The 18102-nt window shown below is 36.3% G+C and overlaps 2 protein-coding genes across 2 annotated transcripts; one reads left to right on the top strand and one right to left on the bottom strand.

Moving 5' to 3' along the window:
* The first annotated feature begins 43 nt into the window (after positions 1-43).
* On the top strand, positions 44-4346 carry LOC121406506 (isopentenyl phosphate kinase-like). Its single transcript, XM_041597516.1, has 5 exons — positions 44-223; positions 1929-2049; positions 2903-2962; positions 3523-3687; positions 3888-4346. Exons 1-5 carry the CDS (start codon positions 84-86, stop codon positions 4272-4274), a joined length of 873 nt encoding a protein of 290 aa, XP_041453450.1. The 5' UTR covers positions 44-83; the 3' UTR covers positions 4275-4346.
* A 1974-nt stretch (positions 4347-6320) lies between these two features.
* Positions 6321-17781, bottom strand: LOC121420193 (gamma-tubulin complex component 5-like). Its single transcript, XM_041614746.1, has 12 exons — positions 17580-17781; positions 16924-17039; positions 16009-16277; positions 15410-15692; positions 14197-14335; positions 13027-13181; positions 12275-12365; positions 11859-11979; positions 10892-11070; positions 8429-8643; positions 8003-8103; positions 6321-7634 (listed from the first exon to the last, which is right to left on the bottom strand). Exons 1-12 carry the CDS (start codon positions 17760-17762, stop codon positions 7561-7563), a joined length of 1926 nt encoding a protein of 641 aa, XP_041470680.1. The 5' UTR covers positions 17763-17781; the 3' UTR covers positions 6321-7560.
* Between the last annotated feature and the right edge of the window lie 321 nt (positions 17782-18102).

Genomic DNA, 18102 nt, shown 5'->3' with positions numbered 1-18102 from the left:
TTTTGTTTTGCAATATTACAGTCACCATTGTTATTTTGTCGTCAGCTAGCTAGACTAGGCTAGTCAAGCAAAAAAGTAAAAAAATGGAATGTATAGTCAAGGTTGGAGGTAGTGCTATCACCGAAAAATTGGAGCTAGAGACGATCAACTTTGACAACCTCGTTAAAACAGCAGAGCTTTTGAGTAAGCTAAAGGGAAAGTTCATTCTTGTACATGGAGCAGGGTAGGTCGACGGGGTACGGTACGGTAATGTAACTCCATCCATGCGGGCGAGGCCGGCCGGGGCATGGCTAACGTTGTCGTTAGGCATATGCACTTGACGTGCTTAGTGTTAGTATTACTTGTTCATTGGATGAGTGACCTCGCATGTTGTGTGAGTGGAAATTAGCAGAGATGCCAAGTTCCAAAGACAAAGACCAGCTATGCGTGAGATTTTCTGTGAATCTGAGTGAGATCACTGACATTGTGTACATGTTTATGGGGATAAGCTGTGATAGTTGCATGAGACAGAGATTTGAGGCACTCGTCCTACGAACGAGGGGATGAACAAGACTCAAAAATGCTTGAGTCTCACGCATAATGCGTGAGACTTGGTAGCTCTGAATTAGGTCAATTTTCAGCATTTTTCTGCCATAGACTGTCATGACTGTGTAGTTAAGAAATGGACACACACAAATCCAAATTTTTAGCTTCCGAGAGCTGTTATAAATTCAGTATTAAAGCCAAAAACTTGTCCATAAAGAGTCAAATAGGATTTTTTATGCTCTTTCTGATGGTATGATTTTTATAAAGATTTGGAAACCAGATCACAATGAAAAATTGCAACAAAATGAAAAAATTGTGCAAAACAGAAATTTTCCCATAGAACACGCATGGGGAAATGGCAATCTCAACACACACAAAAATAAGGGTTTGCTATTTATCTCGAAATCATTATTTAGAATGATCATATAAACTTGTCCTTACTGTCAAAATAAGCCCCTGAATTTTCTCTTTCCATACATGCCAAACACAAGTTAATAATCAACCGTCAAAAAACAAGTCTATTTTTTATTTAGAAAAAATAATTAAAAGAATTCAATTTACTTAAATTTGAATTAAGAAGACGATTCCAAATATTGAGATATTTACATTAATAGCAACCTTACAACCCCCAAACGCTAACTCAACTAAGACTAAAGGGTGATTCGACCCCCATTTTCTTTTTTTTTCAAAATAGTGAATTTGAACGATTTATCCCTACCCATTTTCCCTGAGTTCGCTCCTGCAATGCCTACCGATCCCGGGTGTTGACTGTTCTTTGACTGTGACGTCACCGGGGGGTATACGGTCCGGGTGTAGTAAACAAGGCAGCTCGTTTTGTGTACTATGCACGTACGCCTTCATATTTACCTTTGTGTCAAAACTTCATTTTATCGCTATTAATTTATGTGAATGATATTGAAAGGAAGAAATAATTATTCAAAGACATATAGTCAATAATATGTCCCTACATTGTTAGAACTGTTCTTCTTTGTAGCGATTTTTAGACGATTTTAATGCCTTGTTTTCGTTCGGGACTGTGTCCGTGGCGAAACAAGTCATAATGGAATAAACTGCAGTTGAAGTTGTATCTGCGAGCCGGAGAACTTGCAAAGAGGAAATGATTAAAAGTATATTTATGGCCGTACTATTATTCCAAATATGTAAATTTCCTCAGAATGGTACCACAGACCCTAAAGGAATAATTTCAAGGCGAATAATATGAAATTTGATTGAGATCTTCTCACTAGTCGATAACGTAGCAGACGTGTTATCATGACATATTTATTTTATATTTTCTACAACCGATAAAATGGTTAGTTTGAAAGTAAAACTGATGACAAGTGAGAAGTTGAGTACCAGTCTAGGAAAGCAAATGAATTTATTTTTCTTCTTATTCCTTGCAGATCCTTTGGTCATTTCCAAGCTAGTGAATATGGTGTCAGTAAAGGATACACTTCTCTCTCATCAGATGAACAGCTAAGAGTTAAAGAAGGTTTCTGTAGAGCGAGGCTCTCTGTCACAAAGGTATCCTTTTTGAAAACCAGGGATTGTGGGTGGAAGAGTGCAAAAGTGCCCTCTGAATTTTTGTTTCCTTTCCTTTATTACAGAATTTTGTTTCAGTGAAAGGTCAAGGAAGAATTGAAGGAACATTTATAAATGGATGTGATTCCAGAGGTGACAGAATGTCAGGCTCATACAATGAAAGTGGAGGGGCACCTATTGTTTGGCAGACAAAAGATGCCCCGCCACTTCTTTGTCCGAGACTGATGTTCCGCCACCTCTGTGTGATTCATAAGTAATTTTTTTTTGTTCTTAGATACAGGTATCTTAATATGCGTAAAATCATTTGTCATTTAATGGTTTTATAAGTATTTGATTGATGTAATTATAAATGTTGATGTTGGTCACTAGAAATAAAAGAATATGTTAAAACAAAAAAGTGAGGAAATAAGAAGAAAAAAAAAGTATGGCAAATGACAAACCAATTTCAAACTTTCAAATGATTTATCAATTCTTCTGGAAGTGAAACAAGATATAGGTTTTACAAACTTAACTTTTCTTATGAAAGTATAACCCGTCTTCCAACTTAGTTTATAATTTATTTGTTAATAGCTTTCTCGTTGAGGACATTCCTCCTTCAACTAAATTGGTCCACTCCCTTTTTTTTTGGATGATAAGTTATTGTATGGTCAAGAGGTTTACCAACAGCTGCATGCAGTCTTGGCCAACCATTTAAAAAGTGTAAGATTCAGAACCCCAGTTAGAGCGGACAATTAGATTACAGATTCTCATAATATGACAATTTTATTGTCAATATTTTTATGCATAATCCAACTTGCATAATCATTATTTTTGACATTTTTTATCCTTTGTGTAGTTGAATCATATGATAGTGAATGCTCTGGTAGAAAAAGGAGTGCCTGCAGTTGGATTCTCTGTAAGTACGAACTAATAGATATACACAGCTCCTCAAATTGGCAAAACTTTTTAATTTTCTATTCATTTCCAGATTTTAAAAATATTGAATGTATTAGTCAAATTTAATAAGAGAATTAAATGAAGTTTCCAATTTGTTTCCAATTTAGGAAACACATTTTTCATATCAAATGAATTTGTTCCAAATAATGTAGAGGGATAAAAAGATGAATTTTCATAAGATTTTTTCTTTTAACAGTTAATACTTTAAGTCTGTTCCAAATTTCCAATTGAGTGATATTCAAATTTTACTAAAGCAAAGGAAAGGGTAGCAGTATACACTAACATTTTATATTCTATATAAATGAAAACACATTTTCAGATCAACCTATTTAATCCAAAAGCCATGAAGAGATGATTTTTATGGGGGAAAAAAATTGGGAGAAACATAGCAAAAACTAATGATCTCCCAAACGTACAATTATAAACCCAAGAGATGTTCAAAATTTACTTTAAAAAATGGAAGCAAATATACCAAATTGTATTTGTTCATATTCTTTACTTGATTATTTTATCTTTCAGCCATGTGGGAGATGGAGGATGAAAGGAAGAGGTCAAGTGAGGTCAAGTGACTGTGAGAAGGTCAATGAACTATTAGAGGCTGGTTTCCTACCTGTGTTACATGGGGACTGTGTGTTAGATGAAGATCTGGGATGTACTATACTCAGTGGCGATACAATTATCCAAGTTAGTATATTAATGATGATAATGATAGTGATGATAATGGTGACGACGATTGTGATGATGATATTGATGATGATTATGATGATGGCGGTGATGATGGGGACCTGCTTGTGATCCCAGGCAATTCAGATTTATTAGGCATTTCACTCAAAAATGACAAGTTCTGTCAATTGAATTGTTTTCCTATATTCTTATTTTGTTAGGTATTATGTGAATTCTTCAAGCCAAAGAGAGTGGTCTTCCTATCAGATGTAGAGGGCATATTCACCAAGCCTCCAAGCGACCCTGAAGCCAAGCTCCTTCCCAGAATCCATGTTAGAGAAGATGGCAGTCTAGCAACCAACATAGCGACCCGACAGCTAGACCATGATGTCACGGGGGGCATCAAGGCAAAGATAGCATCGGCGTGCAGCATCGTCTCGCAGAGTGGTGGCGTTATACCAGTGTTTGTTTGTAAGCTTGGAGAACATTCTGCAGAGCTTGCCTGCTTGCAAGGTGACAGGAGCGATGCTTTTACAGGGACTATCATTGAAGCTGCAGATAACGTTCCAGTTTTAACAAAGAAATATAATTTTGGCCTTTTCCCGTAATCTGTTTGAGACTGTGCCCACATATATAATAGGCATTTATGTAGAGCCATCTATCTAGAAATATTCTATTCCGAGGCGCGTTGTTGTTATTTTTATTATTACCCCGGCTTTAGCTTGAGCTGCCTTTCAGCGCTCCTGCATTCAAGGAATTAATCCTGCCAGGTACCCATTCACCTCACCTGGGTTGAGTGCAGCACAATGTGGATAAATTTCTTGCTGAAGGAAATTACGCCATGACTGGGATTCGAGTCCATTTCAAAGTCAGAATATCTATATATGCATGCTAAAGCATATATGCCAGTCTCCAGTGGGTTAAGTTTATTGTACATGCAGTATTCTACAATCAATGTTTTTTTTTAGATCTTCTGTAATCTCTGAGATGAGCATGATCTTTTATTCATTATGTTGGGCTTTGGCAACAGATCAAATGATAGTCGATTGATTTTAGTGGACAATGTAATAGAAGATTTACCTCTTGCAAATTAACCTGTAAATCGTGTCACATGGTATATGCACATGGTGCTGTGCTTCTTATTAGGAAAGATTATCACAGATTGGTATACCAGGCAGGCATACATAACATCCTGTTTTAAAGGTCAAGTCCACCCCACAAAAATGTTGAATAGATAGAGAAAAATCGAACAAGCATAACACTGAAAATTTCATCAAAATCGCATGTAAAATAAGAAAGTTATGACATTTTAAAGTTTCACTTGTTTTTCACAAAACAGTGATATGCACAACTCAGTGACATGCAATTGAGACGGCCAATGATTTCTGTCACTCCCTATTTTGTTTTTTGTTGTTTGAATTATACAATATTTTATTTTTTTAAAGCAGATTTGACAATAGGACAAATTGACTGAATCATATAGTTTTAAGCAATGCTAGTTCCACATGTTCATGGAGGAATCAATGGTTGTTTCACTTGACAATGAGGCAAAAAAAAGGATATTTCAGATTTCATGTAACAGAATACAAAAGAAATAGTGAGTGGATGACGTTATCCGGTTCCTTATTTGCATACCAGCCAGGATTTGCGTAAATCTGTTTTGTGAAATTAAGCAAAACTTTAAAATGTCATAACTTTCTTATTTTACATCCGATTTTGATGAAGTTTTCAGTGTTTTGCTTGTTGGATTTCCCTCTTTTTATTCAAATCATTTTTTTTGTTGAGTTGGACTTGTCCTTTAAAAAAATGATAAATAAGTACATATCCAATCAGAAAAAAAAGAAAGATCATTTGAAAAAAAATCTTCTCTACATCGAAATTATGAATTTTGATTCTCTCCAAATGACTTTCTCATACTATTTCCTTTGTAATTGCTTAGTTTAAAGCACACCACTTATTCTCTTTGCACACATCTATCAAAATCGATCTATTCATACGGACAAGAATACAACTACAACCATTTAGGTTCACAGATATTGATCTATTTTATTAATCTTTACACAAATGTACATGTGTATATATATATACATATTTACAAAAACTGAACGTAATCTTCTTTATTTTCAAATGAAATTGTTTTTCTATTAGCAATCTTTATATAAACAATAAGACTATTCAAACAAAGTTTAAGTTTACTCTGTTCACCCTGAGCATTGCTAACAGCAGTCCTATCAAGATAATCAAGGGCCCGTAACACAAAGCTTAGCAATGATCGTAGAACATTTTTCCACGACTGATTGCATAGACTACAACGTACAATCAATCATGAAAATCATACGTACGATTAATTGCTAACCTTTGTGCTACGGGACCCAGGAGTTTTGGCACCACGATGCAGAACAAATCCAAGAACATAGTAAATGTATTGAAATTACAGGTCAAAAACAAGCTTGGAGGTCTTTGTCGAAAATTGCTGAATCGGAACGGCAGTTTCATCCTATGTTTTGGAGCTGATGAGAAATGACAAATATGCCGTTGTCCAGATTCCAGGATGAAACTGCCATTTCGATTCTTGACAAAGACTTCATAATAGCAGGGCCCGCTAGGAGAAGTGTTTTCGGAACTGAAGTGGCTACCCCGCGTAAATATGACGCTATTATCATTGTAAATGTATTGAAATTACAAGTCAAATCACAATAAAAAGCTCAAGAGGTTTTTGTCGAAAATTGCTGAATCGGAACAGCAGTTTCATCCTATGTTTTGGAGCTGATGAGAAATGACAAATATGCTGATTGTCCAGATTCCAGGATGAAACTGCCATTTCGATTCTTGACAAACACTTCATAATAGCAAGGCCCGCTGGGAGAACAGTTCGGAACTGATGTGGCTACCCTGGGTAAATATGACGCTATTATCATTATTGTAAATGTATTGAAATTACAAGTCAAATCACAATAAAAAGCTCAGAGGTTTTTGTCGAAAATTGCTGAATTGGAACAGCAGTTTCATTCTGTTTTGGAGCTGATGATAAATTGCATATATGCCATTTGTCCAGATTCCAGGATGAAACTGCCTTTCTTGACAAAGACTTCATTGTCATGAAGGGCAATTGACAATATGTTCTCCATGTTTGAAAGCGTTCTGCGTCGACGTCGCGGATACGAATACTCCCTAATGACATGGATGTCTGAAGCACTTGAAATCATGACAGTATGTTTCAGTTAAAGGCCTATTGTTAATCTGGTATTCCTGTGTAAGATATCTCAACACAAGTCTGTTCAATGTTGAGTTGCTGCTTTCGGATACCTGACCAATATGGTTTTCGAGAATGGCATGCTGATCTGGCTAAAGTTGCTTCAACAGATATCTCTCATTAGTCTTCATATTCAGACTTAGTGTGAGGATAAGGAATGAAACTTAATGTGCACATACAGCTAAACTTGCATAAGTCAGGCTTCCATAAGTTGTATATTTGCCCAAGCTGAAGCAATTTATGGCCTGTTGCAGAAAGAGTTGCAATTAATCGCAACTCTAAAAATCATGCGCAACTAGATTTTCAACCAATCAACAGTGCGCATTTGGGACTTGCAATTGATTTTTGGCTTGCATTTAAATGCAAGTCTTTCTGCAACGGGTCCCAGATCATGCACAACATAAATTATACTGTATGCCTCTTCTCATTTGAATAAAGTAAAACACACTTTTTGGTCCAAAGAGTTGCTTAGGCAGTGTCACCTGTATATCCATTCCTAAGAGTGCTTGAGATGTAGGACTGGTGTGTCTAAACAAACAAAAACTCCTCCATGGTTTGTTATTTTCAAAAATTATTAAGACAGATTTGATGTTGGCACCATCATAACATCTCTTGCTCTCTGCAATCCTGATCATGTCTCCTCAGTGTCTCTGATCTTGGTCTCCAGATTTGTGTTTGGGTTTTGCACCAGACAGAGATAGAGCCAGAGCCTCCACTGTAAACACAAAAGACACAAATAATATCCTTTCAGCATTATTAAGTTAAGCTTATGTTTATATCAAAATCCAATTTAATGGGGTGCCTGTTGCCAAAACATTCATGGAGTACAGGTTTTTTTTATTTTTGTGAGTCCTATGTCATGTTGTTTTGGGCTAGGGTGGAAACCCCTCTTGCTCCATTTCCATTTGTGAGTGTTGTGTGCCTAAAGTTCACACGATATGGATTCTTACTTTTATTCAGCACAAGTTGGCAGATATTCCAGAACAACAAGCATACATAAATTTTTATGTGTATGTGTGGATACTTCTGACTTGCAAATGACAAAGTAATAAAGCAGAATCAAATTCTTTCAGAATTACTTACAATGAGGAAAGGTGCCTCTTCTAATGATGTTTGCAAGTAAGGTAGAGAGAAACTCATTGCAATTGAAGAACTCTTCTTCAGCCTTAGCCACGTTCTCAATGCTAAAAGAACAGAACAAAGATTTAAATTTTACCATAAGACATGCAGAAGTGACAATGTGTGGCTCTTGTTTAATGCATGGGTAAAATATTGCAAAAATGAAGTCATCTATCTAAAATAATCATAAATGGTTTAGTAAATGCAGTAGAAATAAAATTGTAGATTTTATAAAAAGGAGCATAGCTCTCAAACGAGAGAGAGAGAGCTCTGCTCCTTTTGAAATCTATGATTTTATTTCTACGGCATTTACTAATAAATTTATGATTATTTTATTCCATATGTCAAAGCAGACTCTTTCTTTCTTTCTATCCATCCATCCATTCTTACCTGAAAGTATGTACCCCTGCATCCCAGCGTCTTTGGAAGGTGACAGCAAGGTTGAGGACCTTGGAGACGGCTTCTCTGACGAAGCTAACCTTGTGGTGAAGCAGACACCTCTCTGATATCTTGGCCAGGTAGGACTTGTGAGCAGCTAGGATCTGGTCCAGGTCCAAGGCTTGGTCCAGAGCAGCAGAGAACTCCAGACCAGTGCTGTAGAGGATCTGATCAAAAAGAAGAGGCCACACAAGAAGATTGAGAACTTATCTCAGGGTTCCCAGCTTTTCAAGAAAACAAAATTCCCTGATTTTTCCCTGATGAAGTTTGAAAATTCACTGATAATTATTTAAACCCATTCCCAATTTCGCATGTTTCTAAATTGTTGCAGTGAATTACATGTATTTCTAGTATAAAAACACATTTTAGTATAAAAAACACAATGTTAAACTAATTAGCTACACTAAAAAACCACCATAACCAGTCACTCAATGGATGTTGTTTTGATAAGCAACAAAATATAACAGAGTTTGACTGACTACCATGCTTTTGACTTTTGGGCCGATCAAAATTCCCTGATTTAAGGCATTTTCCCCTGATTTGAGTTATTTTTAAATCAAATTCCCTAATTTTTCCTTGACTGGAAAAAGTAAAATAATTTTCCCTGATTTAACTGATGGGCTAGGAACCCTGTATCTTTATACATGTATGACATAATCGTACCTTGTGATACGTCATCCTGGTCATTTTCAAAACTGGGTAATGCTCTGATCAGGACCAAGAGCAATAATTGCAAAATAATGTAATAACATTAAAAATTGATAAATTATAGCAAAAAAATAAAAAATTTAGAAATTTTGCAGACCAATTATCCTTCCTTGGTTCTATATATTTCATCAAAGGCTTCAAATTTGTTAATATGTGAACATTTTAATGTAAATAGAGAATTTGTTTAGATCTAGGTCAAACCAGTTTAATTTTGTCATCAATCACATATGATACCTGAAGCAGATTGAAACAACAAATGGTTCTCCAGTTATCACAAGAATATGACTTTAAAAATCTTATCCAATCTTTGTCACTCCTACATGTTTATACATAAAGTAAGTTTGAAGGGTGATCCTCAAACCATTCCTCACTCATCAGCAAAGTTCGTACCATCCCTAAAGGGATGGTTTGCAACCCGATTTCAGAATAGAATGTAGTAGACTTTGATGCTACTAATGAAACCTGGAATATCTTACAGTGTAATGATCTAAATCATTGTATGAATAGGGGAAGGCGGGGTAAGTTGTGACAGTTTTTGCTTTTCGCATGTCAGAATTGATATGATTAATAATCTTGTCGAAAAAAGTACCTTGCCTTGAAATTTAACTCTTCTGAAATATTTTCCACCTATATATAACTTTCTATCCCCACACTGAAAGTCATCGTGACCTTTGAAAAAAACGATGTCAAATGGCTCAACTTACCCCATATATGGGGTAAGTTTGAGCCACCTTCTGGGGTAAGTTGAGCCACAAAAACTTATGTACAAAATGTATCAAGGGAGAACCAGCATGTCAATTTTTTGTTTAAAGTCTTTTCATTTGCTAATTCTCTATAAATACTAACATCCTTTAAAAGGAAAAGAGCAGCCATGTAAATTTACTCCTTTCAGCCAGCATTTCAATCGATTTTTATGGTTTGTTTGTTTTTTAAGATACATTACCATACGAATTACCATGGCTCAACTTGCCCCATGCTGTTTGGCTCAACCTACCCCAGTCCCAACTCAGTGCGATAATTTTGTATCCACACATTTATTATGCATCCATCATATAAAAGACTATGACAAGAATGAAGATCCATACCTGGACTAATAATGTTGTTATCATGTCTTTATTATATTTAAAGACGTGTGTGTTTATAAAGCACTTATCTATTTCACACTCTTTTTTACTTTTATGGATGAAATTCATATTTTTCCCTCTAAAAAACTACTTTTTGTTTCAAAGTTGAAAACAATATTGTGGGGTTAGGGGTTATGCTATGGGTCATCAATACATGACACCACCACAATGTCTGACTCATTCATTATTGGCCTGGGGCTGGTGGCTCAACTTGCCCCTATGCTCAACTTACCCCGCCTTCCCCTATGTTGAAATGCGCTGGACTAAGCAATCATCTTTCTTAAAATTAAAGGCGAATTTACTATCTAGTCGTAATGATGTCATAGCAGTCGCACGATTGGCTACGATTTGAAACTAATTTGGCCTTTACTCCAAAATAAAGGCTTGCAATCTTCCAAAATGGTTATATTAGTATTCTTTCAATTTGAACCTCAAATAAGATATGTTCCATTCACATTTTCAAAAAATGAGCAAAATGCGATTTGTTCCAAAATCAGATCGCGAACAGTCGTAAGGTGTGCGGTGGCCTTAACCCTTTCAATGGGACCAGTATTTTGAGGGACGTTCATGGCTAAATCCTTACCCTAGTCATGAGATAGTTATGCACAGCATTGACAAAGTGCATGAGTCGGAAGCGCAGGATGAAAAGACGATGGATAAGAGGTAGCTTCTCCTTAAGAGCCTCATCTGCTTGACCTCTATCCAGTCTCCCAAGGTCGCTGTCTTCAGTCAAGTGTCCAATGTTCACTGAAATCAGTAGATCTGACCAAGAAAGAATGTTCCAAAAACATAAAAGAGGGAATACCAGGTGGGTGTTTCATAAAGCTGTTCGTAAGATACAAATGATTTTACGCATGACTGGTGATCCTTTTTTATGCTATGTGATATCCCTATATGATTGAGTTATGACCTGAGAACATGTTCCAGTCGTGCGTAAAGTCGTTCGTAACTTTACGAGCAGCTTTATGAAACACCCACCTGTTTCTTCTTTTGATCATGCAGTTGCAAATTTGATGCGCAACTTGCAAAATTCTCCTTCAGCTTACCACAATCATGCGCTTCCCCATTATTGAATGAATGGCAATTAGACCGAATGGGTTTTTAGTCCTTGTGGTATGAGACTATGTGAGAAGTATAACTAACTGCTTTAATATACACTAAGTAGAATGTTATTGTGCTGTGTTTTTTTTCTTCTCATGAACAGCTCCATTTCACGGTAATCATTTTGTTGAGAGCCTGTGATAGGCCCTTGGTCTTTGCTAGGTCCATCACACTCTCAATTGCTATGATAATTCTTATGTATAACTATTGAATAAAACTGACTCTGCAAAAGTACATGTAGAACTTGCAGAAGTCAAATAATGGCCAAATTTGAAGCATTAAATCAGACAGAATATGCAAAACATATGGTAATAACATCTTTCAAGTCAAATTTTGCCCAGGACAAACATATGTACACTGAATGTGGTCCCATGACCTGTACTTCTTTTTTTATAATGTTTTGTAAATATCATTTGTATTTTTTTTATTGAGGATATAAAAATAATTACCTGGAAACCTTAGTTGTTGAAGGCAATACTGAGCTCTCTTTACTTGGAGTAGGAACCTAAATACTTGATTGTAGATATCTAATGCATGGTGATGAATAACTATATCCACTGGCCATGGGACCTGTCAAAGAATAAAACCAGTACTGACTTATCATACATGTAAATGCTTATAAAACACATGAAAAAAAAAACATGTTACATTAATCAGGCCAATACAATATTTTTCCTTTATTAAACTTTACAACACCAATTTTTTTTTTACAATACAAAAGAAGAATCACTCTTTCAGATAGGCTAATGTTAATTTTTTTTAGTTTTTTTTTACATTTTTGAAGACTTAATTGTTATGTTGGATATCTACAGAGAACCTTCCCTGGCAACTCATTGTTGGTATTGGGAGGGTAGTTGGCATTTACCTTATAATGCAAGGTGAGAGAGTCTAGTGCATGAATTGGTTGAGTAGCCATCTTCCCTGTCAGTCTCTCTGGCTCTACACTCACGATTATCCTAGTCAGAATTAGGAGACAAAGTACAAATCAAATGAGAATACAAGAAACTGTGTCGAATGATAATGTTCTAATATATTCTTGATAAATACTTAATCATGAAAAAGAACTGTGTTATATCTATCATTGGATCACAAGTAATATTTATAACCAGGTCAATTCCATATTTTCTTCAGGAATATAATCTCATGATTGTCTGGGGCCCATTTCATTAAGGACTTACAACTGTTTACGGCAACCACCATGGTAACAGGGATCAGCAGCCAATCACAATCAAGGTTTCCATGGTAGTTACCATGATGGCAAAGTTATAATAGTTGTAAGTCTTCAAACAGGTCCCTGGTTAGATCTTTTCCAAGATTAAAAAACATGAAATTCTTACTTGGTTCTCAAAATATGCAGCTGAAAAATTTGCCTATGTTATGGCCAAATCCTACACATATTGCTCATTTATGATAAATTTCAATTTTAAATACATACTGCAGCTAATATCAATATGATTCATACAATGAGTGCATATGATTCAATGGGAAATTGCTGCTTGGTCTACACCCACTGTCTTCTTGTGGTTTGGTCTCATCTCAATTGCTCTAATCCCAGTTCATTTTCAACTAAGTCCTTTACTAACCATGTTTGTCTAATTTAGTACTTTACAAACATACCTAGCAGCTTCTTCTGGGTATCTAACACTCAGCGTTTCTTGTAAATGATAGTTGAGGTTGAGTGTATCCTGCCATGACTCATGTCGACGTATCTTATCAAACAGCTCAGAGTAGAAATCATACATCACATCACCGGCCTCAAGGAGAAAGAAACGCTGTTCAACAAGGATTTTATAAGAAAAAGAAACAAAAGCTGTTAAATGACAACGATGCACCAATTCACAATTGCATTCTGTGCATTATCAGTAAAAGGTCATTCAAGATACACCATCAAGGAGATATTTCAAATTTACTGACATAAACATTTATGATTTGATAATTATTCATAATCCCTTCTAAATTATTTCTTGTCATTACATCCACTGAAAGAGTAACAAAGTGTTTATAATTGTTAGTATTTGAAAGTAGCTATTGTCAATATACCAAAAGCAGACAAATTTCAAAATCACTTGAAAGAGCAATCATCATGTAATTGATATATTTAGATGATTATTGACTGAAAATTTCAATGAAAACAGCCATTTTATGAACCATGGAGTATATCGGCAAAAGACACAAACATGGACATGTAAAGGTTCCATAACGTTGCTCCTCTGACAATTGCTCCTACCGAAAATGCACACATCAAGCCAAATGTAAACTCGAACTTCAAACTTAATTTAACTCTCAATCCTATTTCTCATTTCATGCTGAACCCAAAATCCAATCACAATCTTAACCTTCACATTGCATCTTAGGAGAAATTAGCGGAGGAGTAACTGTCGCATGAGCGAACGTCTTGCTACATGAAATGTCTGTGGTCTCTGTGACACAGCAATTGCTCCAGGCTTTATTTTGTCTAAGATATAGGCAGGCGCGGATCCATGGGGGGGGGGGGCACGTGCCCCTCCCCTTTTCGGGTACGAAATATCCTTAATTTGTGGTTGAAAACCTTTTTTTTTTGCTTGTCAAAATTTTCCTCCAAAAAATTTGCCCCCCCCTTTTGGAAAATCCTTGATATAGGGTTAGGGTTGCAGTAGGGTTTCATATTAGGTTAAGGATAGGGTATAGTATTCAAATCCAGGGTTGACTTTGATCATTCCATTGGTGTGTGGGACTTACAGCAGAGCGATTTTCGCCAGAGCAAATGTCATGGAACCGTGGTCTATCATGACAAGGACAAATACTTACTCTAAGAGAAAGCAGATGATCTTGGAGGTTGAAGTCAGTTTTGAAGACAGCCGCTAACTGACAACACACTGATTGACATCGACTAACGATGCCAGGGTAGAGGTCTCGGTATAACACCAACTCCAAAGGTTTCGACAAACTAGGAAAACAAATATCAGTGTGAATAATGAATAATATAATAACAATTACAACAACCATGATTATGAAAATAATAACAATGATTGAATAATTCACCCTTTCAGAAAAAATGTGAACACTACAAAACAGGTATCCATACAAATGGTAATGCCTATGGATAAATGCGTACACTCACTGGGAATATCATATTGTATTGAATCATTTTGCTTTCTGTATTTACCATATTCAAAACTTGTATTAGATGGTTGAATGAAATATAACAACTATAATTATTGCAGCTTGTAAAATTTCAAACCTGATATGGACTTGTACAGAAAGAATTTTCTAGTTTCTCTAATACAAAAGAGTAAAGAGAAAACTACTTCTTAGGATTGTTCAGTGAAATGATATAAAATATTCAACACATGTAACACACAAAGAGTTAATTGGCTTAGCCCAGCAGATGCAGCTGTACAGGTATTTTCAGTGATTTGTCAGTCACCAAATTAGAAGTTACTCCCAATAAAAGCTCATGAGGTTTCACAAGAGGTCAATAGATATTCATCTGATGCAGCCCGTTTAAGATGGATTTATATACCGCCTTTTCAAGAGGAAACAAGCTTTGTATGAGGCATAAAGTGGATAACAAGTGTCGTAACGTTTTGTGGAGTTGGATGGAGTTTGTTCCAAAGACAAGGGATTTTCTAGTTTCTAGAATTTTTCTAATTTCTCTAATACAAAAGAGTAAAGAGAACACTAGTTCTTAGGATTTTTTTGTTGAAATGATATGAATATCCAACAGAGAATTTTCTAGAACTAGAAAATTGTCTTTGGAGTTTGTTCCTAAGACAAGGGATCAAAAAGAATCGAAGCCAGCCTGTTTTCTGGATTTGGGAATGGCACAGAAAAGGAGCAGATGCAGAACAAAGACAGCATGTGGTTCTCTGTTGCTGAAAGAGTGAAGAAAGTAAAAAGGAATTGAGGTTGACAGAGATTGTAAATATGAACAAGTTTCTCGCCAGGAACAGGATGAAAAATTAAGTTTATCATATCCATAATACCGATCACTGGGAAAGATACACCACGAAGTACTCACTTTGGGTTCCTCTCTATTCCTTCTTCAACTTGTCTCTGACCACATCCTGCATTATCAGGATTGGAAGCAGCATGGCTGATTCCATGGGCTATCAGGGGATCGTTGAAGCCCCGGAGTGATAGTTGCCTCTGAACCATCTCAGCAACGTCACTTGATGAGCGAGGTGACTTCGTCTGAATGTTATCTGAGGTTGGGCAAGGTGTCTTGGTGGTGTCTGGCTTCCCTGTCTGGGTATCCTTGAGCATCCCATGGAGTATTGCAGGCCTGGATAACTGGAAAAGCTCTGTAAAGCAAATAATAACAACCACTGTCAAGGACTGGCCTTCAACAAAATCCATACAATTCAATTTCTCATGATTCAGGAGTTTTCTGTTTATCTATTTTTACACCTCCTGAGCTGAAGAAGAACATTTGATCTCATCTCATAACCCAACAGGCAACCCTTCTGTCTTTATCTTATAGGTTTCAAGACGTAACAATCACCAACCGTGACTTCAAGTTTTATTTGGATACTGATTTGTCAGGCGAATCCTTTCTCTTTAATGGAGTGACCCCTTGATCGGATCTGAAAGTGTTGGGGTTTTCTGTGATGATCTTACCTCCTACGACATCCTGTCTGGCTCTTGTCAGCTTGCCTGTCGCCTCAAGGATCTCCATAGACTTCCCTGCTAACAGAATGTGTGACAGGACAGGCTGAAGGAACTCGGGCACTGCGTTTGGCACGCTCTTCTTGACTGATGATTTCCGCTCTCTCTTGGTCTTTGCTGGCATGGAAAGAAGAGCACCATCTGTGTCGTCCCTCGGTAAGGTTTGTAAGCTGAATGCCTTCTTCCAGTAGCTTTCTGATTTAATGTGTATCTCCGGGTTTCTACAAGTAATAGATTTAGTTTGAATGTTCCAGGAAACAATTTCATAAAGAGACACTAAAGCAATAGTACATATTGGTAAAACAAAATAAACGTTTAAACAGTTTGTAGGGACTGACACTGTATTGAATGAAACATTTGATGCCAAAATTTTGAGATAATATCAACAGTATCAAATATTATCAATAATTTTTTAATAATGCAGGTCGCCCAAGCCATCCCGTTTTTCTTTTACCGTTGACCGCCCAGCATTTTTTTTGGGGAAAAAACCTATGGAACCTAAAATGAAGAACTACATAAGACATTTAGCATCACCAAAGACTAAGAATTATTAACCAAGTTTTAAGCCAGGATTATAACATTTCGGGCCAATAAATTCAAGCAAGAAAATTGAGGAATCCTGCTTTGTACTATTATTTTCATAACTCAACTTGGTTGACCATGGTTTGGAAATAACAGTATCATGTGAGAAATTTGATATACAGATCTAGATCAGGAAATAAAGGCCTAATTGGTTGATAATTCATAATCTTTTGTGACACTGAATTTTTCATGAATTTTTAAAATTTACTGGTGCACAGGTGGACCGCCGTTTCAACTAAAGCCTACCCTAAACGGTAAAGTGCATTCTAGAAGGATGTGGCTCACCTGCGAATGGCAAACTCTTGAGCAGGGTCAGATAAGATCCCATGCTGTAACCATTTAGTGATGAAGCTGATGTAAGGCCCCGCTGTTACCGTCCATAGATGCCAAAGAAGATCAAGCTAGGAGAATAAGTGTATTATTAAGTATTATTGAGAGTACTTTGAAGCCCTCAATGATACATTTCCTACAACAGTATACAAATATTGACTGCTCTTAAGGGCAATACTAAAACTATACTATTGTCCCTTACTAATCTACGGGCCTACCTTTTTCACCTGAGACTGAAGGTCAAGGGAAAATAGTACACTATTACAGTCTCAATTTCATTGAGTGAGTTTTTACTATAACCGAATAAAAGGGCAGTCAATATTTATTTTATCGACAAATTATTTTTTGAGCAGAGCAATAGTAGAAGTTATTGCTGTGCTCAAATCATGCCGATCGATTTTGCATATACTGGAAATTTGTAAAAACTATCACATATATCTGAATGATTTACGGGCATATCAGGAAAGGAACTGTTGTATTACAAAGATACATACTTATTGTTGGATAGTTTAAGCAATCTATGAATGAATTATTATTATTTTAGATATTGGCATGACAACAATCATGAAATATAACTTTATACACGCATTCATTTTTCATCCTTTATGTACCTCTTTCTTGTCCTGGAAAGCAAGGCAAAACTGTTCTTTGATGGCCATATGAAGAACATGAAGCAACGTATAGACCCTGTGGGCTGAAAGATCCTCAGAGGGACCTTCTATGCCTTGTTTGTACATGGTGTGTGCCAGATGAAGTCTTTGACCCCATGTGGACATCAGCCAGTCTTTGAACATACACAGTGTATAGGTCTCATCTAGAAAAGAGCAGAGACAACGTGTAACGTGCAAGCGATGACAGAATCAATGACGAGACTGGTTAAGCTGAAATTTTTTTTAAAGGATATCATGCTTGTAGTATAGAACTTTTATCCAAACATCCAGCTCTATCCAAACGAAGAGTCTTTGGCCTGTATTCAGAACTACGATTAACTTAAACAAAAGTTTAACTACGAAGAAACAGATGTTGCTCAAATCTATAACATTGCAGGCTAAACTTATCAGCTTATTTTACACTCATATCATTCAACAGTTTTCTCCAAACAATCTACAATGTCTTTATTAGCTTTTCATGATC

The sequence above is a fragment of the Lytechinus variegatus genome, chromosome 1 (genome assembly GCF_018143015.1).
Source record: "Lytechinus variegatus isolate NC3 chromosome 1, Lvar_3.0, whole genome shotgun sequence".
NCBI classification, from domain to species: domain Eukaryota; kingdom Metazoa; phylum Echinodermata; class Echinoidea; order Temnopleuroida; family Toxopneustidae; genus Lytechinus; species Lytechinus variegatus.
The sequence above is the reverse complement of the archived record's forward strand: the minus strand, read 5'-3'. Positions and strand labels throughout refer to the sequence as shown.

Bases quoted from the DNA above. Each gene is read 5' to 3' on its own strand.
- LOC121406506 (XM_041597516.1), top strand. From the start codon at position 84: ATGGAATGTATAGTCAAGGTTGGAGGTAGTGCTATCACCGAAAAATTG. The intron at 224-1,928 runs GTAGGTCGACGG...TATTCCTTGCAG, and splicing joins ATTCTTGTACATGGAGCAGG to ATCCTTTGGTCATTTCCAAG. The intron at 3,688-3,887 runs GTTAGTATATTA...TTATTTTGTTAG, and splicing joins GTGGCGATACAATTATCCAA to GTATTATGTGAATTCTTCAA.
- LOC121420193 (XM_041614746.1), bottom strand. From the start codon at position 17,762: ATGTTCAAAGACTGGCTGATGTCCACATGGGGTCAAAGACTTCATCTG. The intron at 11,071-11,858 runs GTAATTATTTTT...TTTCTTGGTCAG, and splicing joins TCAACAACTAAGGTTTCCAG to ATCTACTGATTTCAGTGAAC. The intron at 7,635-8,002 runs GTAAGTAATTCT...TTGTGTTTACAG, and splicing joins AAGAGGCACCTTTCCTCATT to TGGAGGCTCTGGCTCTATCT.